This window comes from Cetorhinus maximus, chromosome 10 (assembly GCF_964194155.1).
Source record: "Cetorhinus maximus chromosome 10, sCetMax3.hap1.1, whole genome shotgun sequence".
Classification (NCBI taxonomy): Eukaryota; Metazoa; Chordata; class Chondrichthyes; order Lamniformes; family Cetorhinidae; genus Cetorhinus; species Cetorhinus maximus.
The window spans coordinates 87,987,889-88,015,411 of NC_135888.1; the positions used below are offsets into that span (position 1 = coordinate 87,987,889).

At 41.2% G+C, this 27,523-nt stretch overlaps 1 protein-coding gene across 1 annotated transcript in view; it reads left to right on the forward strand.

Moving 5' to 3' along the window:
• LOC144685337 (cadherin-related family member 2-like) overlaps window positions 1–27,523 on the forward strand; it is an 85,980-nt gene that overhangs the window by 34,635 nt on the left and 23,822 nt on the right. The window contains exons 13-18 of the mRNA XM_078549744.1: window positions 1,068–1,317; window positions 2,041–2,280; window positions 20,112–20,181; window positions 21,541–22,161; window positions 25,529–25,600; window positions 27,355–27,404. Coding sequence (XP_078405870.1) covers window positions 1,068–1,317; window positions 2,041–2,280; window positions 20,112–20,181; window positions 21,541–22,161; window positions 25,529–25,600; window positions 27,355–27,404 — 1,303 coding nt within the window. The remainder of the gene's footprint in view (window positions 1–1,067; window positions 1,318–2,040; window positions 2,281–20,111; window positions 20,182–21,540; window positions 22,162–25,528; window positions 25,601–27,354; window positions 27,405–27,523) is intronic.

Here is a 27,523-nt window from a genome sequence, read left to right on the forward strand (position 1 = left end):
ACAAGTCAGAACATGATGTTTTGGGTATGTATCCTTCAACAGAAGTCTGATAAAAGGTACAAAACTGAAATCTTAAGCTGTTTTATGAAGGCCTGAGCAATGAAAAAACAGAAAACTCTCAAGTTCTATCTATAGTCTTTGTCAATCTGAATGCAAAGTGGTGGACAACAAGGACAAGAACAGACTTTATCTTAGCCACAATGCTCCCATTGTTGAGTAACATCCTGCACCAATCACACATAAATAGACAAGGAGGCAATTGACACCGTAGAATTGTGAACCCAGCAATATTCATCATCCTCAGGACAGGAAGAGAATAAATTTGAGGGAAAAAAAAGTCACAAAAATGTTTGCACCAAAATAAAAGCCTCAAACTTCTATTCCCTTTTGAAGCATAAGGCAGTCATCCCAGGAGCTGAGGGGTGGGAAGATGGGAGCGGCTTCTGTTCCTGTGTGGACTTTGTAACCTGCTCAGTCCTGTAATGATTTCTGACCGAGAGGAGGCAGAATGTCGCGTGGGACACACAGTTCTTCCCCCCATTCTCCTTGCACCCCAAAATCATTTTGGTCTAATCTCACCAGATATGTATGCCCCAGTTATGACCATCAGTGTTGTATGTTTGTAAGGAGCAAGAATACCTGCTGTGGAGGATTGTACATGGGACTCACTATGCCCTATTAAAACAGCAGTCAGTCCCAAGCAAGTGTGTGCGTTCACATTGAAGGGACATTGAAATGTGACCTTGGGAATCCTTTGAGACTTCAGCCTGTGCACTGAACCACCCTTACTTTGGAATGCCAAGATGTTATTGCAAAATGGTGGCAGGCTTATTGGGATGGTTTGGCTGAAATGCTAATTTAGAGGTGGGCACCCCTCACACACATGTAAATGCCCTCACTATCTGGGATATTTAGGATGGGGTTAAGGTGGGGGAAGAGTAACAGGTGGACTGGATCGCTAGAGTTTTTGCTATGGCAAATAGAAAATTCAATGCTGAAAAGTTGAATTAACAAATATGTATGTGAATTCTAGACTGCTGAAGTTTAATTTAATTTTGTTTTAACAGAAGAAACGGATTTAAAGTTAATAGTATGACAGGTGTAATTACAGTTGAGAATGGCACATCACTTGACAGAGAGAAACGTCCTGTTTATTATGGGACCCTTCAGGCAACAGATGGTGGAAATCGTATAGGTACAACATCGCTTGAAATTGTTCTGAAAGACATAAATGATTTCCATCCAGTAATGGCAAGAGATTCCTACACTGCATTCATCATGGAAAACAATGGCAATGAATTAAACATTAAAATTGAAGTAGGTCCAAATCCAACATGTTTTTATTTATGTTTTTTGTTCTAATTCTGCAAATTTTGTCTTCAAATTGAATGAAGCTAGTTCTAGAGAACAGGGTATTTTTCAGTTTAGGGATGTGTGTTGCATCAAATACTATCAGATTAGATGTCGCACAGGTTAGTTTCCTCTAATCTATCCCAAGAATGTGCTATTTCCCAACCTCAAAAAGAACAACCCTATTACATCAGTGCAACATTTTTCTGTTTGCCATGAGAGCCATTTGAAATGACATTGCTAATGTAGAGACAAATTTGTGTGGATAGCATATATGTTGCATTGGCAGCTTTTTTGAGATTAAGAGACACACTTAAATTATCTTGTCTGGGCATAATCAAAATATGATAGTGACCTTGTGTTCCACTAATTGTAGAAAACGTCATGAGACATCACTTTTTAACTGAGAAAGTAAAGATTGTGTGCTGGTCAAACTTTGATGGTTGACAAGATATACCTGTTCCAGCGGTTGAACAATGTTACTGCCTGATTAGGACACAAAATTTAGTGAAATATTACCAAGATAAGACAGAGAGAGAGAGAACCTTAACAGCATGATAAAGAGGTCACTGAATCGCATTGTTCTACACTATAGCTGAAAGATAAAGCCTTGTGATGAGAAGCAATTTAAAGAGGAGAGAATCAGAAAAGTCACCTTCTAATTTTGTTTTGAATTCCTTTTTTTTAAAGGCGTTTGACAATGACCAGGAAGGCACCAATAACAGTGAGATTCGCTACACTATAGCTGGCGGTGACTACCAACAAAATTTTACTATTGATTCGATCACTGGTGTTCTCCAATCAGTTGGCCCTATAGATCGAGAGGACATGGAACCTTCTTTAGATGGACAAATTATTCTAATTGTGAAAGCGTACGATTTAGGAGTTCCTTCTCTTTCAACAACTGTCAATGTCACTATCAATGTAGAGGTAAGCTTTTGAACTAGTGTCTTTTACATATTTGGCTGTAATTTTAAAAAATAAGAATAGAAATAAAATTTACATCTGCAGTATTTATGTACCCAGAAGCAAGTCCATATAGAAACCTTCTTTTGGTTTCAATTTCAAAAAACACTGTTTTCTCCATTCTTTGCATTGACGCCGAAAATAGAACCTTTGTGTTCTTGAGAGGTTTAATTCAATGAACCCTGTAATATAATATGAGGTAGTAGAGCATGGCTTGAAAACTTTTTACTTCGCTGGTATGTCTTAGTTTATGATGCTTGCTTAGCATTTTAGCATATGATTGGATCTTCAGTTTTTGGAGCAGTACTAGGTTTGGAAAATCATTTTTATTCACGATGCACAAGAGGCAGAATGAATGGTAGACTAGTTGGTTATGTTATGCTCCCCATAGAGACTGGTGACTATTGACAACAGATTTAAATTTCCAGTGACGAACTTGAAGAAATCACACAACAAGATTTCAAATATTGCTGCACAAGAAGATACGCTGTCAGAGCTTTTTGTCTTGCACTCATCAGGTCAGACACAAGAATGCCAAATTTCAAAGGGAGCAACAACTTAGTTGTAGGGTTACTAATCTACGCCATGCTCTGTGTTGAGCCTGGCCTGGTGTGCGCAAATTTCTTTCATTTTTCTATTTGATCCATTTGTGCTGCTATATTCTGTCAATAGATGACCGCACCATAAGGAATACCCACTTGAAACATGCCCACACTGTAAACTCACGTAAGTGGAAGCGTTTTGGCAGCACAATTAATGACGCTGCCAAACATGTAGTGAAGCTGTCTGATCATGTACTCTCTGAAAGTGAGGAGTTTGACTTCACTTTTGGCAAACTTATGTTCTACATCAAATGGGAAGAAATATTCGTGGAGTTTGAACTCCTCTATTCTCAGCTGTCCTGCTGCAAACCTGTGCCCAGTGAAAATGCTGAATCCTTGAAAGCGCATCGAGCTGATCTAGCCCATGGATATTGCGGACTACACAATGACTTGTCCAATTTTCACATGCAACGTGGATGTCTGGTGGTGTTGCGAGGCTTCAAGGCCCAACCCAGACATACACATTAGCAAACCTGACAAAGGGACTGGAATAGTCATTCTTAACAAGTACGACTATATTGACAAAATGCTGTTCTTAACGACGGATCCAAATTCATATCCATTAGACCTGCCACCAAGCATGACCGCAAAGCCCTGTTTGAAAGCGAGTTACAAAAATGTTTTTTAGACTTGCATAAGGGTAACGAACTGCCTTGTAGCATATAAGATTTGTCCTTATGATTTACTGCACCCAGGTATGTACAGGCTGCCCAAAACACACGAGTGATAAAAGCAAAATACTATGGATGCTGGAAATTTGAAACAAAAACAAAAATTGCTGGAAAAACTCAGCAGGTGTGACAGCATCTGTGGAGAGAAAGAAAGAGTTAACGTTTTGAGTACGTATGACTCTTCTTCAGAACTAAAGAGAAGTAGAAATGTGGTGAAATATATACTGTTTAAGGAGGGTGGGACAGGTGAAGCTGGATAGAAGGCCAGTGATAGGTGGAGGCAACGGAGAGATTGCAAAAGATGTCATGGACAAAAGGTCGAAGGGATGTTGATGGTACTGGCTAAAGGATGTGCTAATGGTGACATTAAGAGCAGAAAGCAGGATGAGCAAGTGACAGATGGCCCTAGGGGGGAGGGGACGGTGTGGGGATAAAAGATTGAAATAGGCTAAAAGATAGGGATAAAACAATGAACAAAATATAATAATAGAAATAGGTGGGAAAAAATATATATCTACAAAAATTTAAAAATAAATATTGAGAAAAGGGGATCAACAGGGTTGAGGATGGAGGAGAGAGTTCATGATCTGAAGTTGTTGAACTCAATGTTAAGTCCGGAAGGCCTTGTATGACTGGTTCTGCACAACATAAATTGGCCAAATGGCTAAGTGAGTTGCTGCAACCTGTTCTGAGTGAGTTTTCCACACACACAGTGAAGAATTCTTCAGTTTTGTGAAGACTAAACAAGACCTGCATATTGAAAGCAACACTGTGTCTATTTGCTGATTTTACATTGTGAGCCACTCATGTGCCACTCATGGAAGCCATAGACATTTGCATGGTGTCACTATATCATGGCAATCTACACGTATGGCCATTTCCTGCATCAGTATTCACTGAACTGATGAACTTAGCAACTTGCACAGATTGACTTCACTTTAATGACACCTTGTATGCTTAAACAGACAATGTTGCCATGGGATCCCCGCTATGCCCAGCTCTCACTAGCATTTTTGTGAGAAGCGCGTTTTTGATGGAATGAGCCCTAACCTCCTATCGCTTGCATATTTCCATATTTTATGTTGATGATACGTTTGCTATATTTGAATCTACAGCTGGATGTAAGAATTTCTTTTCACACCTTAATGGGCTCCATTCTATGCTCAAATTCATCTGTGAAATGGAGCAGTCTAATGAGCTCCCTTTCCTTGATGTGCTAGTTAAAAATTCTGCTAATATGTTCTCTACTACTGTCAATCGCAAGCCTATCTTCACTGGTCAATATACACGTTGGTATTCCTACAGCTCCACGTGCAATAGGACTGGCTTTATCGGCAACATCATAAATAGGGCGCAGGCCATTTGTTCACCTTGCATGCTTGATGCCGAAGTAGGGCACATAAAAGTTATCCTGTGGGACGATGGCTACTCTGATCAGATCGTTGTTCACTGTGTATCACGCATACTCATGAATGGGCCTGAGGCTGCCACTTTCAGACCTGAAAAGTGCCCAGTCTATCTCAGATTATTCTGGAAGTGTAAGTATCTCAAAAATTTGAGCAACAGGTGAAGCTAGCCATTTCACACTGCTACTATGAAATAGCAACACAAGTGGTATTTTCTACTAACAGGATTCTGCCATCAAGCCAAAAACACACTCTGCCTACCACACAAATGAGTAACATGGTTTGTGAATTTTAATGTGAGTGTGATACCAGGTATGCAGGCCATATGCCCCCATGTCTGGCAGATTGTAGCAAACAGCAAGTCACTTTGGCTGTTCACAATAGGCAGAATATCAACTGTATTCAACCAGCCCATGCTTGCAAAACTCAGAACATAATGTCTAACGTTAGATTTGATTTGGTGATTGGACAGTGCTTGCTGAACAACCCTGAGTGTTCTAAGAATTAGACTAACAACCAATTTAAGATTATCAGTCAGGCCCACAGTGTGGCTTAAAATAAAAGCAAAATATTGCAGATGATGGGAATCTGAAACAAAAAGAGTAAATGCTGGAAAAATTCAGCAGGTCTAACAGCATCTGTGGAGAGAAAAATAGTTAACGGTTAATGGTAGTGGTACGGGCTAAAGGAGGTGCTGATGGTGGCATTAATGTAAGAAAACAGAATGTGATAATAGCAGGACAAGGGTAAGCACTCTGGAAAGAACAACATGAACAAGTGACAGATGCCTTTGTGGGGGTGGGGTGGGGTGGTGGGGAGGTAAAATGGATTGAAAATAGGATAAAAGGCGGGGATAAAACAATAAAGAAAAAATGAAAATAAAAATGAAAATAAGTGGATAAAAAATAAAAATTAAAAAATAAATATTGAAAAAAGGGATAAAAAAGGAGTGAGGATGGAGGAGAGAGTTCATGGTCTGAAGTTGTTGAACTCAGTGTTAAGTCCAGAAGGCTGTAAAGTGCCTAATCGGAAGATGAGGTGCTGTTCCTCCAGTTTGCATTGGGCTTCACTGGAACATTGCAGTAGGCCAAGGACGGACATATGGGCATGAGAGCAAGATGGGGTGTTCAAATGGCAAGCAATAGGAAGGTCTGGGTCATGCTTGCAGACAGACCAAGGGCCCAAACACTCCTTTCAGGTGAAGCAGCGCTTCACTTGCACCTCCTTCAATTTGGTCCACTGCATTCGCTGCTCCCAATGCAGTCTCCTCTACATTGGAGGGACCAAATGCAGACTGGGTAACTGCTTTGCAGAACACCTTCGATCACTTGTTTATGTTGTTCTTTCCAGAGTGCTTACCCTTGTCCTGCTATTATCACATTCTGCTTTCTTAACTTAATGCCACCATCAGCACCTCCTTTAGCCTTTATCACTACCATTAACACCCCTTTGTCCTTTTGTTCATGACATCTTTGGCAAACTCTCCTTTGCCCCTGCCTATCGCTGGCCTTCTATCCAGCTTCATCTGCTTCATCCCCCTTAAACAGTATAAATTTCATCACATTTTTACTTCTCTTTGGCTCTGAAGAAGAGTTATACGGATTCGAAACGTTAACTCTGTTTTTCTCTCCATAGATGCTGTTAGACCTGCTGTGTTTTTCCAGCATTTTCTGTTTTTGCCACAGTGTAGCTTATTTATGCTTGCTAGAAGCTACATGTATTCATAGGCAGGTACCTGTCCTCTGCAGGAAAAAGGAACATATCCAGGCTTTGTGTCTTTTATGAATTAAACAAAAGTATGGGGGACAATAGTTCCCTGGTGCATTCTCCGTGGTAATGCCTCAACCAATCAGTCGATTTGCCAACCAATAAGCACCCCTTTCTCATGGAATATTAATTGCTGCTGTCTGAAATTTGACATTCTTGCATCTGTCCTGAGGTGTGAAAGAGAAAAAGCTTCAACAGCATGTCACTTTTTTCAGCAGTACTCAAGTTCTGTACTACCAAGTGATATTTCAAGTTTTAAGGCTTTTGCTGTAACAAACATATTAAACTCAACATCAACTGATCGTTACTTAGCAACTAATACTCTAAACTACAGAAAAGATCATCCTTATTAATGTCTTAACGCGACCAAGAACTCCTCGTCACATATAAACATTTATACTTTACAACATGCAATCCGTAGAATTTCAGTTTTTACAGAGAACAGCCCAAAGTGATTCCCTGCTTTCAATGGTTTCACTTCTCCATTTCGCCAACATCCAGTAACTTCCAGTGTCTGTCCTGTCCCTCAGTCTTCTGAGAATTACTGAAACATCTTCCAGCAACAAGGCTCACTCTAGTGATTCCTTCCCTGGTATCACCAGAATGTATCTTCAAGTGACCTTAAATCTCTGCAGATTCCTTCTATTTAATCGGACGACAGGCTTTCACTAGCATTCAGCCTAGTAGCTAGCAGAGAACAGCTTTTCCCTGGCTGTTTGTAATGGCTGTTATTTTTCTGTCTCTCCCTCTCTCTGTCTCTCGGGTCTTTTCAATCAGACTGCCTGGGTGTCTGTAAGTCGACACAAAAGCAAGAACAACTGTCTCAGAGTCTATAGGTTTACCCATGGCAATGCCAGATGCTCTGTCTTTTGTTTTCAGGCGTTAAACCTAGCACGTGGATTTCACGGATGACCTGGGCCCTTGGTCGCCTTGGTAACCAGGTCACAATGTCTTATCACTGGGCAGAACTGGCAGCTAGTCACATGTACCTTTTCATTATGTCATTAACCTTGAATTAAAAAGACAGTCCAATACATAATTGTCTTATAAGACCTTGCATTCATAACAGTTGACATTAAGTGACAGTGCCTTTGACTGATTTTTTTTGTGAAATGATAAAATTGTGTCTTTGCTAAAATTGAACTAGAGTAAGAATTAAAAAAATGATAGACAGAGAGATCTAGATCATGGGGGAATTTTTGATTTCCCACAGAGGTGGGTTTATGTTGAGTGGGATTGAAAAATATTAAAAATCTGAATACCTACCTTATTTGCCTCCAATCCACCTACATCCAGTTTTAACAGTGGGGGGAAGCGCTGGTGTTGGGCTGGTCAGCTAATCCTCTCGAGAGATGGGTTGTTCATTTAAATATTATAATGAGGCTGCATGCCTCAGATATAACTACCATTTTATATATAACCCTGGCCAACCAGGTTTCCTAGGCCTTCATCACCGCGATCGGATACCCCTAAAATCTTCCCATTAACTCCTAACTTTTTTGATTTCTCCTCTGGCCTCTGAACATCCCTCTGCTCCAGGCCCTGATCTTCTCCTGACCTCAGTCTCCAACATCCACTCTGTTCTGGACCCCAATCTTCCTTGGATCCTAGCTTTCCATCTCCCTTTTGGCCTCTAATCTTCTTCCCACCTCCTTCTTGCCATTCCAATCCCTCCGTCTGTCCTCTTTACTCCTGTCGTAATTATGGTTTTATGTAATGTGTGGAATAACTTTAAGAAGTATGTTATAAAGGAAGATCACATGATCTTGTGTAACCAATAGAAGAGTAGCGCGGGCTAACTCCGTAGTCAGTAGTTAGTAGTCAGTAGTATGGAGATAGGGTTAGGTGTGAAAGCACACAAGTGCAGCTGATTTGTAAATAAACAGAATGTGTTCCACCCAAGAACTGTCTGCTGATCAATTCTGTCTATTGTACCAACTCAGCCATCCCACAACAAGCGTGCAACCATGATCTATAAGTCCCAACAAACTGGTGGCTAGGATCCAACAACTCCCCAGCTGTGACAAGGTGTTGAGGGCCTACCCACCCCACAGCCAGCCAATCTTTCAACCTGGCTGGCTGCAACAGGGAAACAGGGACAAAAGATGATAATCAGGTCCTGTGGTTTAAATTTGGTAGGATATGAAGAAAACTCGTTCTCCAGGGTTTTTCCACTGCAAGGTTGCACCACCCCTTCTAATCCTGTGAGATAAGGCCAGGACAATACAATCAATTGTATGTACTTACTGGCCTGTAATAAAATAATTTGCAGCATTGAAATAGAATTTTACAAAGAAGAAACTTGTCACAGGTCACAGGATAGAGAGACAAAAACAGAAAATAGGAAAATAGTTCATGTCCTAATTTTTCAGTAGGAAGTCAAAAATGCTGGGAATTATAGCTGTTTGGTTGCATTTACATTTAAAAGAAGTAAGGAAAGTAATTTGGAGCTAGCATATATTTGCAAAAGACAAGCTATAACTAAACAATTATTGGAATTATTTTAAAAGTTCACGCATTATCTGAGTCATAGAAATGTATTGGATCTCTAGACCTTGAGCAGACAGCTTATGACACAACCCCAAATTCAACCCAGCCCATCCTCCAGTTAAAATTGGAACTTGCATTTCAATTTACCCATCAACATATGGTCCTTAATTAAAATTGAGGCCTATGACTCAAGAGAAAATTGTGGTTAAAGTGAAACACCTGGATTACTGGTAGGACATTGTAAATTGGATAATGAGTTGATAAAATAACAGGAAAGATAACATAACAATTTATGTCTAGCTGGACAGTGGTGACTGGGGATATAACAGGGGCCAGTGCTGAGACTTGTAAGTTTTAAAGTATTTATAAATAATCTGACTGATGATGCCAAGATATGTTGTCAATCAGAATGTTTAAAGGAAACTAATGAGGGTCAGAAATCCACATAGATAGCAATTAGTTAGATAAATTAAAATGGCATTTAGTGAAATTATTGTATTTTGCAACAAGAAAATCAGAATAACTTTAATATCAGAGACACTTAGAATCAGAGAATCTTATAACACGTGCATGTGCCAGCTCTTTGAAAGAACTGGCCAATATAGTTTCAGATCTCTAGCTTTGTCTCTATAACCTTGCAAATTAGTCATCATAAAGCACGATGAGTAATGTCCAATTGCCTTTTGGAAGTTGCTTTGAAATCTGCATGTAGCACTCCTTCAGACAGCCTGTTCCTGAACTTAACAGCCCTCTGTGTACAAAGAAAAACCTCATTATTTTCCCTCAAGTTCTTTAACCAATTATTTTAAATATATGACCACTTGTTACCAACCTTCCTATCAGAGGAAACAGTTTTTCTATCAAAACCCATCATAATTTGAATACTTTGATTAAATTTCTCCTTAACCTTCTCTGATTTAACCAGAACAATCCTAGCTTCTCCAATCTCAACGTATGTCTAAAACCTCTCATTTCTTAACATCCTGGTAAACTTCCCATGCACCCTCTCAAAGATATCCTTCCTAAAATGTGGTGGCCAGAATTGTACACAATACTCCGGCTGAGATATAATCAGTGGTTGGCAAAGGTTTAACATGACATCCTTGTTCTCTTATTCAATATTCCTATTTACAAAGTCAAGTAACACATAAGCTTCCTTAACCATCTTATCAACTTGCTCTGCCACCTTCAGAGATTTGAATATGTACCACTAGGCCCCTCAAATTTTGTGCATCCCTTAAAATTGTACCATTAAGATTATACTGTCTCTCAAGTTGTCCTTCCCAAAGCATATTACTTCACATTTACCCACATTAAGCTGTATCTGTATCTGACTGCCCATTTCACCTATCTCCTCAAGTTCTCCTCAAGTCTGCTAATATCCTCCTCGCTGTTTAGCACATTGCAAAGTTTTGTATCACCTTCAAATTTTGAAATTTCAAAAATCAAGAAACAGCTCATTTATATATAAGAAGTTAAGCTATGATCTTGATACCGATCCCAGGGGGACCCCAGTGCATCCCTACAGTCAGAAAAAACATCCATTCACAGCTACTCTTTGGGTCGGATTTTCATCTTGGAGGCGAGAGTTGGGAGATTTCCTGATGTTGCAAACCCATCTCCTGATTGGCAGTGCCTGCCAATGCTGTTTTCATGGTGGGGAGTCAGGGATAGACTGGAGTAGGGCCTGTCACCTTAAGCTCAAGGTGGAGATGGAGGTCGATGCCGAGGCAGGTTAAAATATCTGCCTTCATTTGCTGAGACGTAAGTCCAGTTATGGAGATAAGTGTGAGGCCTCATAACCCTCACCACCTACCCCCTCACTCTTTCCATACCCTCCTTACCCACCATAACACCCATATCCCTCCTTTAGCTTCCCCCTCCCTGTATGCTCCCAACCCACTCACCCAATATCCACTATAAACAAAGCTCTGTAATAATGTTGGGAAGTCTTTGCAAAGTTCATAAATGTGTCAAAACAAACATTACATGAAATCTACTTAAAACCACAATCCTCTCAACAGGTCATAAATCTATTAAAATAACCAACTCACATTCCCCTTGACAGCTGTGTCAGGATTCATTAGTGGGTTCGGAAGTCAGCCACACATTCACAGTGAGATTCCATTGAATGACTGTAAACAACTGCTCCTAAGCTGAATCCATCAGTGAGTTTGGAAGTCAGCCAAACATTCATTATGATATTTCATTGAACAACTGTGTCAGAAAATCCTCCTGAGCTAAATCCATTCAAGTCTTTGAAAACAGCCCGAAAAAACCAAGCAGACATCTGACCTGAACTTCAAAGATAACGAAAGCTCAACTATCTGTCAAAGTTTTGAAACTGCTAAATGGATGGCCGAGCTGAACTTCAAGGAACAAAAATCAAACCTTTGGGCACATTTCACACCATTGGATCTGGATTTAACTATTCCACAATGTACAATAGCACTTTATCTAGTGGATGATGTACTCAAGTACATCTGAAGACTTTTCCATCTTTACAATGCTGTTCATTCCCTTGACAGCTTGCCAGATGTTAGAAGTGGCAATCTGGAAACCACGTTATTCAATGGTCACATACCTTTTCAAAACAAAACTTTATCATTACTCACTGTATTAAAAACATATATAACTTATAATACAGCATTTCAGGTGCCGTTTGTAATAGCCTTTGAACTTAGCTTCTTTTTATTCATTCTTGGGATATGGGTGTCACTGGCTAGGCCAGCATTTATTGCCCATCTCTCATTGCCCTTGTTTAGAGGGCATTTAAGAGTCAACCACATTGCTGTGGATCTGGAGTCACATGTAGGCCAGACAAGGTAAGGATGGCAGATTTCCTTCCCTAAAGAACCAGATGGATTTTTACAATAATTAGACTTTTATTTCCAGGTTTTTTTTTGTTTTGAATTCAAATTCCACCACCTGCCATGGTGGGACTTGAACCCAGGTCCCCAGAGCATTACCCTGGGTCTCTGGATTACCAATCCAGTGACAATACCACTATGCCACTGCCTCCCCTTTTATATGGTTTTCGATTCCAAACCACGGCTCCCCCCATGGTTCATGGCATCTTTGTGCTGGTGTGAATCGCATCGCCTTCCAAAACTGATCCGCATCCATGAAAATTGCAAAAGTCCTGAAATGCCCCCTTCTGCATGGTTTGGCACAATTGTGTTGGCTCCTGACCAACGCCGCTAAATATTACCAGCACCAGGAAGGGGTGGGAATCCTTGAATCAGGTCTGCCCATCATTTTTAAAGCCCACCTGATGCACTTAAGTCCCTGGGACGCTGGGACAGGCGAATCCAGCGCTTTGTGTCCTGCCCCTGAGCCAATTACCCAAATTATTACTGCCCCTTTAATCCCAAATCATTCTATTTGCAAATAAGTCTATTTTTATGGTTCTTTATCAATTTCCTACATGTACAACATCTATTGCATTACCTTCTTCATCTCTCTCTCTCATCAAAGAATTCAATCGGGCTACTCAGGCACAATTTCTTTTTCACAAATATGTACTGGGTGCCCCTTGTTAACCCGTGGCTTCTCCAAAATAGAATTATTTTTGTCCTCAACAATGGTCCTAATAGTTTGCCCTCCAATGATGTTAGACTGATTGACCTGCAGATACCAAGTTTATCCCTCTCCCCTTTTTTGAACAGGGTGTAACATTTGCAGTCCTACAATCCTCTGGCACTACTCCCATATTTGAGGATGATTGAAAGGTTGTAGTCAGAGCTTTTACCATCTCCATCCTTGCTTCCCTCAGAAACATGGGATACAATGAATTGCAATTACAAATTCAACTTGGAGGGTAAGACTTAGTAGCCATTACTGAGACATGGCTGCAAGACAGTCAACACTGATAAATACCAGGTTATAAGGTTTACACGAAAGATAGGGGAAATGGAAGAGGGGGAGGAGTAACCTTAGTGATGAAGGATGAAATAACTTCAATGATAAGGGAGGATATAATGAGAGGTGAGCAGGTAGCGGAGACATTATGGATAGAATTAAGATATAGAAAAGGATTTAAGACCATAGTCAGAATTTAGTACTGGATCTCTGGTAGCAGCTGTGAAAATTGTATAAATGCAGAGATTAGACAAGCATGCAGCAAAGGCACAGTGGTTTAATGAAGGATTTTAGTTTTCATATAGATTGGGATAAGCAGACTAGCACATATAAGAAATTTATTGAATTTCATGATTGTGCCCAGGATAGCCTTCTGCAACAATGTGCCCTAGAGCCAACAAGTGGGCCTGCCATATTAGATTTAGTAATGAGCCAGATTTAGTTACCAGCTTGATGATGCATGAAAAATTTATCTAATAGCGATCATAATCTGATTGAGGTTAATGTAATGTTTGAAAGGGAGAAACACAAAATGACTAATAAGATTCCAGATTTAAGTAAGCCTGACTTCAATGGGGTGAGACAGGGACAAATCTGTCAAAGGTAAAATGACAGAAGATCAGTGGAAGGTGTTCAAAAAATAATTTAATGTGATGCAGAACCAGTTTATACCCCTCAGAGACAAGAGCTCGACTTGCCATAAAAGACAGTCATGGACAAGTAAAGAGATAAGAGACAAGATAAAACTACAAAAATGCAAAATAGATCCTGGTGAATGGGAAAGAGTCAAAGAACAGCAACGGCTGACAAAACAGGTCATAAGAGCTGCAAAAAGGGAGTATAAAAAGAAACTTGCAAAGGTCAATATGACTTTTTAAAACAATTAGGGTAAAGAGAGTGGTCAGAAGCAATGTGGGCTCCATGGCAGCTGATAACAGTGATATTGTCAATGAGAACAAGGAACTGGTGGAGATGCTGAATAATTACTTTTCATCAGTATTTACAGCTGAGGAAGAAGTCAGCATGCAAGACATCCAAAGGAAACAAATACTGAATCAGAGTTAAGGAGTTAACAAAATTAACATAAGCAGAATAACAGTAATGTGGAAAATAATGACATTAAAGAATGACAAATCTTCAAAACCAGATGGTTTCCACCCCAGGGTTTTATAGGAAGTAGGTGAGAACATTGTAGGTGCCCTAACAATAATCTCTCAAGTTCTCTCAATTCAGGAACAGTTCCTTTAGATTGTGGCAGGGGACAGAAAGTAGGGATGAGTAGGTGCCCGAATGTGACAAGTGGTGTCCTTGCACATTCACTTTCGGGTCCTCAACTGTTCGCCATATTTATTAATGATGGATAGAAAACCACATATCCAAATTTGCCTATGTACAAAAATAGGTCGCATTATAGGTAGTTCAGATGGAAAAGCATTATTGTAACATTATGAAGAGGCATTGATAGTTTAAGTGAATAGGCAAAACTATGACAAATGGATTTCAATATAGCCAAATGCGAGATTGTCCACTTTGAACCTAAAAAAGGATAGAGCAGCGTAGATTGTAAGTGGTGAAAAGCTAGAAACCTCAGAGATCCAAAGACACATGGGGGTCCAAGTACATGAATGATTAAAATGCCATAAATAGAAATATCAAATCAAAAAGATGAATGGAATGCTGGTCTTTATATCTCGACAACTAGAATGCAAGGGGTAAAAGTCATGCTTCAACTTTCCAAAGCCCTGGTTAGATCTCGGGTAGCTCTGGGCACCAAACCTCAGGAAAGATATATTGACCTTGGAGGGAGTGCAGCATACATTAACCAGAATGATAACTTGAATCCAAAGGTTGAATTATGAGGAGAATTACACAAACTGTATTCCCTGGAATTTAGAAGGCTAAGAGGTGATTTGAAGTTTTCAAAACATTACAGGGAGTAGATAGGGAGGTTGGGGAATCTATAACTAGTAGAGTATAGTCCAAAAAGTCTGGAGTAAATGAAAACAAAAAATGCTGGAAATACTCAGCAGGTGTTATGATCCCTGTACAGAAGGATAACTTTTCAAAGGAGATATGAATTTCCCAGTGACCTACGCAAAGAATTGCATGACAAGATTCTATGTTTTAAGACTTTTACTGTAATAAATACACTAAGATCAGCATAGACTAGACATTACTTAGTTTTGGCAACTAATACACTAAACTACAGAATAGGTATTCCTCAATAACTTCTTAACACAACTGAAAACCCCACGCCACATTTATACATTAAGGCACATTCTCAGTAGATATGTAGCCTTGTATTTATAGTCCCAAATGTCTCCTGGGGATTCAACAGGCTCCCTCTCCCTGCCCTGCCAGGGTGAATCTTCCAGTGCACTTTTACACAAAATCCCCTTCACTAAACCTTCTTAGCATGCTTGAATGGACTTTCAGCAGAAAGGAATCTACTGGTGATTCTTTGGTCTTCAACTCTCCATGACAAGCTCTGTTCCTTTGAACAGGGGTTGCATTCTCAGCAGGACTCCACTTGGTGATTAACTCAAAAGCAGTCCTTTTCCTCTGCCTGGCATAGCAGCATCTGCTTCCAGTCTGACTGCCTCTAAGAGTCTGAGAATTTGCAAGTAGCAAGCACAGCTGCCTTCTCCTTTGTGTTCAGGTGTGAAAGCTGGCACTTGAGTTTCTATGAGTTCCAACATGGGCCCTGTCCCTATGGCAACCAGATCACATGGGCCTGTCATTGTGCAGAATTTAGTACAACTTCACACCAACCCGCATTCCAGGGCATCCTGTTTTACCTTAAAATATGAGAGTCAATTTTCAACACAACTGCCTTGTAGAGTCTAGTGGTCATAATACAGATCAGGCAGGATCTGTGGAGAGAAACAGAATTTTTAAATTCGTTCATGGGACAAGGACGTCGCTGGCTGGGCCAGCACTTTTATTGCCCATCCCTAATTACCCTTGAGAAGGTGGTGGTGAGCTACGGCCTTGAACTGCTGCAGTCCATGTGGTGTAGGTACACCCACAGTGCTGTTTGAGAGGGAGTTCCAGGATTTTGACCCAGCGGCAGTGAATGAATGATGATATAGTTCCAAGTCAGGATGGTGTGTGGCTTGGAGGGGAACTTGCAGTTGGTGGTGTTCCCATGCATCTGCTGCCCTTGTCCTTCTAGGTGGTAGAGGTCACTGGTTTAGAAGGAGCCTTGATGAGTTGCTGCAATGCATCTTGTAGATGGTGCACACTGCATTACTCATGTCAGTAGTGGAGGGAGTGGCTGTTGGAGATGGTGGATGAGTAGCCAATTAAGTGGGCTTCTTTGTTCTGGGTGTTGTTGAGCTTCTTGAATGCTGTTGGAGCTGCACTCATTCAGGCAAGTGGAGAGTATTCCATCACATTCCTGATTTGTGCCTTGTAGACGATGGACAGGCCTTGGGGAGTCAGGAGGGCAGTTATTCATTGCAGGATTCCCAGCTTATGACCTGCTCTTGTAGTCACAGTATTTATATGGCTAGTCCAGTTCAGTTTCTGGTTAATGGTAACCCCAGGATGTTGATAGTGAGGGGTTCAGCAATAGTAATGCCATTGAATGTCAAGAGGCGATAGTTGGATTCTCTCTTGTTAGACATGGTCATTGCCTGGCACTTGTTTGATGCGAATGTTACTTGCCACTAATCAGCCGAAGCTTGAGTGTTGTCCAGATCTTTCTGCATATGGGCAATCATCAGTGAACATCCCCACTCCTGACCTTATGATGGATGGAAGGTCATTGATGAAGCAGCTGAAGATGGTTGGGCCTAGGACACTACCCTGAGGAACTCCTGTAGTGATGTCCTGAAACTGAGGTGATTGACCCCCAACAACCACAATCATCTTTCTTTGTGCTAGGTATGACTCCAACCAGTGGAGAGTTTTCCCTCGATTCCCATTGACTCCAGTTTTGCTCGGGCTCCTTGATGCCACAGTTAACACTCCAGGTCGATCACCCTTCATCTGAACTGAGGAAAGATAAACAAGTAATAGGTTTTGAGCAGGGGAATGGGGGAGGAAGGATAAAAGGGAAGGTATATGATAGGATGGAGGGCAGGAGAAATTAAATGACAAAAGATTCAATGGTACAAAAGTCAAAGGGAGTGTTATTGGATAAAGTAAATAAACAAAAGATATATCCAGATGAGGTGTGAATGGCTGGTAGCAGCCATCTGAATGCAAAGTGAAGAAATAAAGAAACAAGAAACAAAACTGAACCAGCAAAAAAAAATGGAGGCAGAGGTTATGATCAACACTCAAGCCTGAATTTTCCTGTCGGTGATTTGGGGGTGGGGCCCGCTCGCCGACAGGAAAATGACGTGGGATGATGTCGGGAGGAACCCCCGAAGTCATCCTGATCCCTTAAAATTTTTAGGAAGTTGGGCGGACAGCGAAATCAGCTGTTCGTCCGCCGACCTGTCACTGGCCAATTGAGGCCATTGACGGAGTAATTAAGATAATTAAAGACCTACCCGTCCAACCTTAAGGCTGGCGGGCAGGCCAGGAGCCCCAGCGGGCTTCTGATAATACATGAAACCTCATCCACTGGCGGGGTGAGGTTTCATGTCCGTTTTTAAAAACTTTAATACATTTTATGTGATATTTATTAACATGTCCCATCTTGTGTGACATTGTCACATGAGGGGAACATGTTAATAATTTTTTAATTTTTCTATTTTTAAAGTTTTTTCCACTGTCAGTAATCTCCCTGAGACAGGACTTTGCCTCAGGGAGCAGTGTGCTCTTTCGTGCGCATGCGCAAAAGAGCGCACTTTGACAGATGGGGAATCCCTCCACCCCCACACAGGAAGCGCTTCCTATCGGGCAGGCCGCTGGACGAGCTTTAATTGGCCCCCCCACTCAAAATGGCAGCGGGCCCCATTTCGGTGGCGGGGGTCGACTGTCCGCACGTCGCTGAGCCGGTGGGGCCCGCCCACCATCCGAGGGCAAAATTCTGCCCTCAGTGTTGAGTCCAGAAGGCTTTGGAATTCTGAACTAAAAGATGAGGTTCTGTTCCTCAAGCTTGCCTTGAGCTTCATTAAAACATTGTAGCAGGCCAAGGGCAGGAAGTTCAGAGTAGGAGAAAGATGGAAAATTGAAATAACAAGCAAGAGGAAGCTCAGGACCATGTTTGCGGAAGGTTGGGAGTAAAATTAGGAAACATTTCTACCCACAAAAAGTGGTAGAAGTCTGAAACTCTCTTCAACAAATGGCAATTGTTGGCATATCAATTGTTAATTTTAAAACAAAGATTAATAGGTTTTTGTTAATCAAAGATGTTAAGGGATATGTGGTAAGGACAGATTTCTGATGTTAGGCTTCAAATCAGCCGTGACCCCATTGAATAGCAGAACAGGCTTGTGGGGGGCGCTAAATGGTCTACTTATGTTTCTTTGCATTCCATCTGCACCTGACAACTTGTTAACTTTGAGTGATAACAATCTTTTTACCACCTCTTTTCTATTTATTTTCATCCTACTCAATATCTTTATTCCGTCCTCCTCTACTGTGATATTAATTTCATCCTCTTCTTTTGTGAGGACAAATACGAAGTACTCATTCAGTACCTCAGTCATACCTTGTGCCTCCACAAGAAGGTATCTGTTTTTTTAATCGGCTCGACCGTTCCTTTGTGTATCCTTTTAATATTTATATGTTTACAAGAAATTTTTGGGTTCCATTATATGCTATCATTGTATGCTATATATCTTTCCTCATACTTTCTCTTTACTATTCTTATATCATTTTTCAATTTCACCCTGCACTCCGAACACTTGGGGCTGGATTTTACAGCCCCCCACCGGGTGTGCTTTTGGCACGGTGGCATGTAAAATATAAGGCAAATCCACCACCTTCCCGCCCACCCATGAGCTGTCCCCCATAACACTGTAGGTGTTAAATCGGCAGCCCACCTGCCATATTTAAATAAGTAATTAAAGGGTAAATTGAGCTTGTTAACAAGCCAATTGCCCATATAATATGCTGTCCATGCCATAAACTGGTTGGCCTAGGCAGGCGAGAATAGGCAGGCTATTTTTTAATGAAAAACTTTGTAAAGGTGGAAAGGTGAAGGGGGGGCATATAAGGGGGTTGCCCTTTGCACATTGAGGGCAATCCCCAGCTGTTACACCCCCCCCACCCCCCACTTTGTTTCCCCCACCTGACCTCCAGAACATGTCCTCCCCCCACCCCATTCGCACCACTGCCCGCCCCCGGCCTGCCCAATCCCAAGACCTCCGACTTAGCTGGGTACAGACGCCATGGCTGCTACTGAGTTCTGGCGCTATTGGGATGATTGGCCAGCAGCCCTCGCGGTCAGGATTTAAGTCTCACTCTCAGCCTATTTAGCCCACCGCCAACATGTTATGACTGCAGGGCAGGATTTTTTTCGATGCATTGTCTGCTGGCTGATTCTTCCAACAGGAGGGGGTGCTGGTGAGCAGTCCATCCACCCAACGGTAAAATCCAGCCTTGGCTTCTACTGCATTTGGTACCTGACTTTTGGCATAAGCCTCCTTTTTATACTTTATTTTATTCTCCATTTCCTTGCTTATTCTTTAGCTCTAGTTTTGGGTGTCATATTTTTTCCTCCTTGTATAAAAATGCTTGGTTTGTACCCAAACTATCTTCACCTTGAATACCTGCCATTCCTGATTTACTTCTTTTCACCAATTTTTGTTTCCAGTCCACCTGTGCTGGATTCCTTCTCAAATCACTGAAAATGGTTTTGCCAATTGGGTATGTTCATCTTTCATTTCTCTTTGTCCCTTTTGTAACTACTTTAAACCTAATTATGTTGGAAGTGGGGGGGGGTTTGATCAGGCTGAAATATAGCTTGGTGATTTGTATTAGGAAATATTTCAAAATGGTGCAAGTTGTTTGTGTACTTTTTTTGGATGAAAATACATTTTGCAGTAATGAAGAAAGTTTGCACACTTTTAAATATTCTTTTCTTTTAAAATCAACAGGATGAAAATGACAATTCACCAGTATTTACTGAGTCTGTCTATAATGCTTCTGTAATGGAAAACACATTAGGTAAGGTATGACTTTGAAATAGCAGCTATATGGAGATGATCTTTGTTATGTATTAAATTTCGTATTTGTGCATTAGAGCATAAGTTTCCTGTCCTGATTTACCAATTGGTGCATAAACTGATAGCTTCCCCAGGGAACCTTCTAGTTAAAATAATAAGCATGTCCTGATGATGTACTGAAAGCCATATCTGCATTTTTAAAGAAGGACTCTGCTGCTTCTGGTGGGTGCTCCACTTGTCTGCTCAGAAGAGCAGGTTAAGATTAAAGCTGAAGGAATCTGCAGCAGGGTCCGAATGGTTAAGTCCCATATGGGCCATTTTAACCACCCACCTGCCTAGTTTCCAGGAAGGTAGGCTTAAAATCAGCCCTTTAATGTTTCCAGTATTACTTTTAGTCCATAAACATTGTCAGTACTTGTAAACATAGGCCAGGATTTCCTGGTCGGTGAGTGGGGGGGCGGGGCCCGCTCGCCGACACGTAAAATGACGCGGGATGAAGTCAGGCGGAACTCCCGACGTCAACCCGCCCCATTTAAATTTTCAGGTCGGCGAGGGCTCAGCCGAATCAGCTGTGCACCCGCTGACCTGTCAATGGCCTTTTGAGGCCATTGACAAAGTAATTAATGTAATTAGTGGACCAGTGTCACATGAGAGGACATGTCAGGGAAATTATTTTTTTCTGTTTTTAATATTTTTTACTGCAGAGTCGATCTCCCTGAGGCAGCACTTAGCCAGGGAGATGAATGTGCTCGAAAGAGCGCACTCTCGGCTGAGGGAATCCCCCCCCCACCCACACAGGGAGCGCATAGTGCTTCTTTACAGACGTCACGCTGGGCAGGCCTTAAATGGCCCACCCACATAAAATGGCAGCGCGCCCCCAATTGGGGGCGCCGATCGGAGGCGCACCTCCACGCGCCCGCTCTTGAACTTCCACCCCCCCACCCCACCAACGGGGGAAATTTCTGCCCATAATGTTTGTATTTTGTTTTTGCAATTTTATGATTTGATTGGTCATTGCTTAGCACTTGATTGATAATGGTACATGAAAACTGGGGAGAACACAACTTTCATTCATTTGATAATACAAATAAAAATCTTTTAATAGCAAAATGCATCATGCTGTCTACATATCACTGAAGATTTAATAACTGTACATGTTCTGAATAAATTATCACTGGCTTATTTAACCATTCTATTTGTAATTTAAAGATTACAAAATAAAACAGTAATGCCTTCAATGTAATGCTGTTCAAAGAAAGGTGACATATTCATTTTTTTTCTTGATTAACCGTATTAATGTTAGCATCTCTTCTTAGGGCAATATGCTCACCTTTCTCATTTGTTCTCACCATGCATACAGGAGCCTTTGTGACATTGGTTAAAGCCAGTGACAATGATGCAACAGAAATCAACTACCGGGTGATATACCGTATTGAAACTGGTAGTACAGGAACCTTTTTAATCAGAACAATGTTAATCAATAAAACTTATCCAAAACAGTACCAAGGAAACATTACTGTTGATCCAACAATAGCACTAGACTATGACAAAGGACCAAAATTTTACACTTTAGGAGTCAGTGCCTCAGATTCGGGATTTCCATCTAAGTCAGCACATGCAACTGTTTATGTGACTGTATTGGACATGAATGATGAGTCTCCTGTACTAGATCCGGATTCAATGAAGGATTTGGATGTCATGGAAAATAACACCAATCTTGGAATAGTGCGGGACATAATTGCAACTGATGTTGATACACATCACTCCTTAATTTTTAAGCTGGTTTCAGTGGTTTGTTTGAAATCTAAAATTATTGATGCTCAGCCAGATGCACCATGCCGATACTGGTTTGGGCTTTATGAAAATGGATCACTCTACATGAATGAATCTTCAGTTATTGACTATGAGGAGTATGATCAGGTGGACATTACAATTTGTGTTACTGACCTTTACACTGAAAAAAATCATCCATCTACTACTGGTAAGCTAGTCTTTTAATGCTCAAATGTATTATTGAATGTTCTTTTCTAAAATATATACAGTCATTATATCCTTCTCTGTCTTTGAGACAAAGTCAGTTTCAGGGTGATCACCTTTTCAATCCTGCCTCTTTCTTCCTCAAGGGAAGGAAAAAAAATTATGGAGCCATTTTTCTTTGGCCCTTTGCAATTTCCCTGTTGGAATAGTCGTATGCTGTTCTGATTTCAATCACCTAATTTCAGCAGCTACTTTTGTTGCATCTCTAAATGTGCATGTTTTCCACTCCAATTTTGTAAATGATTGTAACTATCAGGATTTGGATAAGATTAATGTCAGGACACAGCGATGCTAAAAGATATAACCCTCTTTCCCCACCCACCCCCCCAAAAACTCTACCTCCCATCAAGTTTAGATGCTTTTACTGCAGAGCTTACTGGATTTCCAGGGCATTAATCAGCTTCTATATTAATTCAAATAGGTACTGGGTCCTTCATCATGCAATGGGGCTAATGCCTGTTTCAGGAATGAGCACTGCATACCAATGTTTTTGGTCTTTATCAATATGACTGGTGGCATACTTCCAGCTTGTAATGCCATTCCACTTCTGATGGCAAGCAGCAGCTGCAACCCTCGAGTTTGTTACATGAGTAATATATCAGAAAGTGAGAGCTCTATCCAATTTAATATGTCTCTAATAAGTGCACGTATTTATGATCATTGTAACAGAAGTACAGTGGAAACGTCTGAGTACAGAAGCTGAGAACAAAAATGGGCTTTGACTGTGTCAAATCCACCAAGACCCAAAGTCCCAGTCAACCTGGTTTTCAATGAGAGTAACATTGTGTTGGTTTTGATCAATCACCTAATATTGACAGAACACCTAGCCCTAGAAATCTAGCAGTGCAGCATCCATTTTTCAGGTGCTAAATGGCCTCCTGACTTTCTAGTATGGCTGGCAGGAAGCGCGCACTCATTACAAGCTGGACACCAGCCATATTGGTAAAACCAAAAACATTGGCATGCAGTGCCCGTGCCTGAAACAGGCATTAGTCCCTTTGCACGATGAAGGACCTGCTTGAATTAATATAGTAGCTTATTAATGCCTTGGAAATCCATTAAGCTCTTCAGCAAGAAAATCTAATCTTGGTGGGCAGGTGAGTTAAAATCAGAATCATAGATTTAATAGCAATAATAAAACTTGGCTGAAAATGGGGCAGAAGTGGAAAATGAATATTTTGGATGCCAATATATTTTTAGGAGAGACAGAATAGAGGAAAGAGACGTTTTGGTGAAGGAGGGAATGCCAGCAGGTTTGTTGATGTTGCCGTGCTGGCATCCCATAATAAAGTTCAATTATAACAGCCTGTAGATTGGTCCCTGGGCCTGCAAGGAGTTTGAATTGACAATCAATGTCAGGAAGTCCAAAGTTATGGGCCAGGATGTAGAGACTCCACCTTGGACCAACACTGACAACCTCACTCTGCAAGTCATCGACAGCTTCACGTACTTTTATTACCAGCAACCTGTCCCTTGATGCTGAAATCAGCACCAAGATTGCCAAGGCCACAGTTGTCATGTCAAAGTTGAGTGTGGACCAACAGCAAACTAACCAAAAATATAAAACTCTGTGGGCAGGATTTTGCCCTTGGCGGGGGTGCTCGGCGGGGGCGGCTGGGAAGCTGACCGCTGCCCGCAATTGGTTCCACACCGCAATTTCACACAGGCCAATTAAGGCCCGCTTTGCGTGCAGTAAAAATTTAATAAAACATGTCTCCTCGTGTGACTCTGTCACATGAGATGGGACATGTTTTTAATTCCAAAATAAAGTTTTTATTTAATGTATATTAGCTTTAGGAAACCTCATCCTGCTGGTGGATAAGAAATAATTGTAGGGAAACATTTTATCAACATCTACTAACAGATATATTAAAAGCCTAAAAGTACCACCGCACCTGTCTAAGAACAGTAAAGGCCGTTTGGCCTTTTGCCTTCCCACTAACCATTAGGTTGGATGGGCAGCATAAATTTCAAGTTAATGAGGTTGTTAATGGCCTTAATAGGCCTTTTAATTATCGGCGCGCGCCCACTGAACAAAATATCGTGCGAGGGCGTGACGACGTCGGGATGCACCCCCAACATCATCTTGTGTCATTTTGTGCTTGGGCATTTCGGGCGCATGCCCGCATGCCCGATTGTAAAATTCTGCCCCATGTGTACAAGCTTGTGTTCTCAGCACCCTCCTTTACAGTAGCGAGGCATGGACAACTTATCCAAGCCAAGAAAAGCAGCTTCCACCTCCACTGCCAGCAGACAAATACTGTCTGGCAAGACAAAGTACTGAATATGGAAGTACACCAGTGTGTGGGGATCCCCAACATGTTTACTCTCTTGAGTCAGCAGCGATTCTGTTGGTGAGTCACGTGAGCTGAATGGATGGCAGCCACATCCCCAAAGTCATGCTCAATGGCATGCTTGGTATCGACACGGGACCACAAAGTCACCCACATCTGTGATACAAGGATGTCTGTAAGCGAGATCTCAAGTTAACTGGGATTGGAGTTAATTCATGGGAGGTCCTTGCTGCTAACCAGAGTCAGTTAGGAAGGGTGTGAAAAAAGCAAAAGACAAAGGAAATGACCAGATGGCAGAAAAGTGAGCCTGCTGGAAGAAAAAGACATCAGTCTACCTCAGGCCAACGCTAATCATCTGTGCCAGCTGCGGAAGGGACTGCCACTTATGAAATGGCCTCGACCGCCACAACAGACGATGTTCAGTCCAGAATGACATGCATCCTGGGCATAGTCCATCATCTCCTGAAACAGACAGAAGCCATCATCATGGTTAGAGATCAAAGATAAGAAAGGGATTGTTACATTGGTTATAGGCCCCCTAATTGTGGGAGGGAAATGGAAGTTAAAGGCAGTTCAGGAAAAAACATAATAATATTCTAGGAGATTTTAATTGTCCACTCAGTGATTTGGCACAAGGAGGAAGTACATCTTGGAATAACACCTTTTCTACATTAAAGGCACCATGTTAATATTATTGTTACTGTTAATGTTGACTGAGTGCAGGCTTCTGCTAAATTATTCATCGAGAATTTATGATTTCCCCTGTTCCACTCGTCATTCGGCAGCACCTGTTGGACGAGGTGGGCAGCCAGCCTCCTGAGGGGCTCCTCCAACCATACTTTCCAGCCTGGCTGAACTTTGTTGATTAGAGAATTGTGAGATTTAACCTGCATCCTACCATATGGACTGTCTCTTCAAAAAATTGTCTTCAGAGGGTTAGTTTAATAAATGAATTAGAATTGGAGTTCCCATATAAAACTTTACATTTTAATCATTGGTGTTTTTAAACATTGACAGGCAAACTTACAATCAATATTGTGGATGCGAATGACAACGCACCTGTGTTTCTTGCCTTTGAAAGAGTATCTGGTATGTCATCTTATTTTGAAGTAACGTTGCACAATATTACTAAAAGCTAATTAATGCACTTGTATAAATCCTTGTTTTGCTTTATAACAAAGATGCTAACCCATTCATTTTATTGATATTGTAATCATTTTAAAGTCCTGCAGTCAAAACTGGTGTTGTCAATCATTGCCCACAGCCAGACCAGTCTGATCGTTTCAATACTTTTGTTCCAAGTTACAATTGAAACAACGAACTCCTGCTTCTTGCTGGGAATGTTACTGGCTGCAAGTTGCTCAGGCTGCTTGAGGCAGGCTGGCTGATGTAAAAGAATGCTAATTTCTGCAGTGATTTTCTGCACTTCCCATAACTCTACTGAATTCTACAAAAGTGTTAATTACAACCATATGCCACTGGCACATGATCACAAGCATAATACACAGTTTCTTCTCCTCGTTCAACATCAGATAATATTGATTTGTACTATGTCTGCTGTCTAATTTATTTGACTTCTAACAGGTAAAGTTTGGGAGTAATTTTCACTTGGTGAAAGGTGGTGGTACCTGCTATCCACTCTGCCCAACTTTCCTTTCCACTGTAGCCAATCTAAAGAAAAATTGTGCACCATGTAGGACAGGCAGCCAATCCACTATAGCCAGTTTTCTGTAGAGTCCCCGAATGTAAATCACATCCTTTCTTTTCAGTGTTGCAGGCCTAGCGATTTTTAAGCATACATTATACAAACATACAAAATAGGAGCACGAGTAGGCTATTTGGCCCTTTGAACCTGCTCCGCCATTCATTAAGATCACGGCTAATGTGTTTGTGTTTTGAATTCCACGGCCCCATCTACCCCTGATAACCTTAGATTCTTGTTCGGCAAGGGAATCAATCTACCTCCCTCCGCCATATATTACTTGTTGTTATATTATCAGTTGCATTTGTTCTTGGGATGTGGACAACACTGATGAAGGAGTGTTTATAGGAGGCAATATGCCTTTGAAAACCTCACCATTGCCTTGCCCAACATCTGGAGGCACCAACTCCATAAAACTAAAGTGAGCACTTGCAAAAGATGGAGAGGGAGATGTACCAGCAAGTTTTAAAATTTACCGTTTTTAGCAGACCTAACAGGACATGCAGACGTTGCACTGAGGACATTAAAAGTCAAGTTTTTACAAAAATCCAACAACTTTCACAATCAATTTTCTGATGTGAGTCCAGGGTTGCGCTGTGTGGGGTTGATTTTCATCAGCTTTGGCTGGCATTAACAACAGTTAATGACGTCACGATGAAGTTGGTAGCATTACCACCCTGTTAACATGCTTGAATATGGTTGGCTCTATTTTTAAAGAGGCCTACATCTGGGTGTTCAAAGTGCCTACCTGGTTCAAGTGATAGGTCTTGGAGGAGAAGGAGTGATCCTCGATGTCACACAAAAATAATCTGCTCCACTGTCAATCTAGGAACCCTCACCACTTTGGACTCTACCTTCTCAACGGCTGCCCCAGCCCATTTTTAGGCCTTAATTGGTGAGTTGCATAGGGACATCCGTTTGACGCTCCACAACATTCCTACCAAATTTAAACACAGCGGCAGCCTCTTTGCTACAGTGGACAGACAACAAGTGCACTCTACCTGTAGTTCACCAAAAAAGTCAAAAGTGACCTCGGTGACTGTACAATCCGAGGGCCACTAAGGAAAAGGTGCTTCCATTTGAAGTTATACGGAAGCCATTTTAGAGATACAGTAACTAATTGAATTATCTTGCATTTCAGTTATCGTGCCAGAATTAGCACCAATTTCTGCTGAAGTAGCAACAGTTAAGGTACATCAAAATTACGATCAATGTTGTTAATCTTTTGTGATGTATTGTGAATAGTAATAAGCATTAGTGTTGATCTAGAAGTGGTACTGCACCTGCAGTAGAAGCACCACTCTGAAATT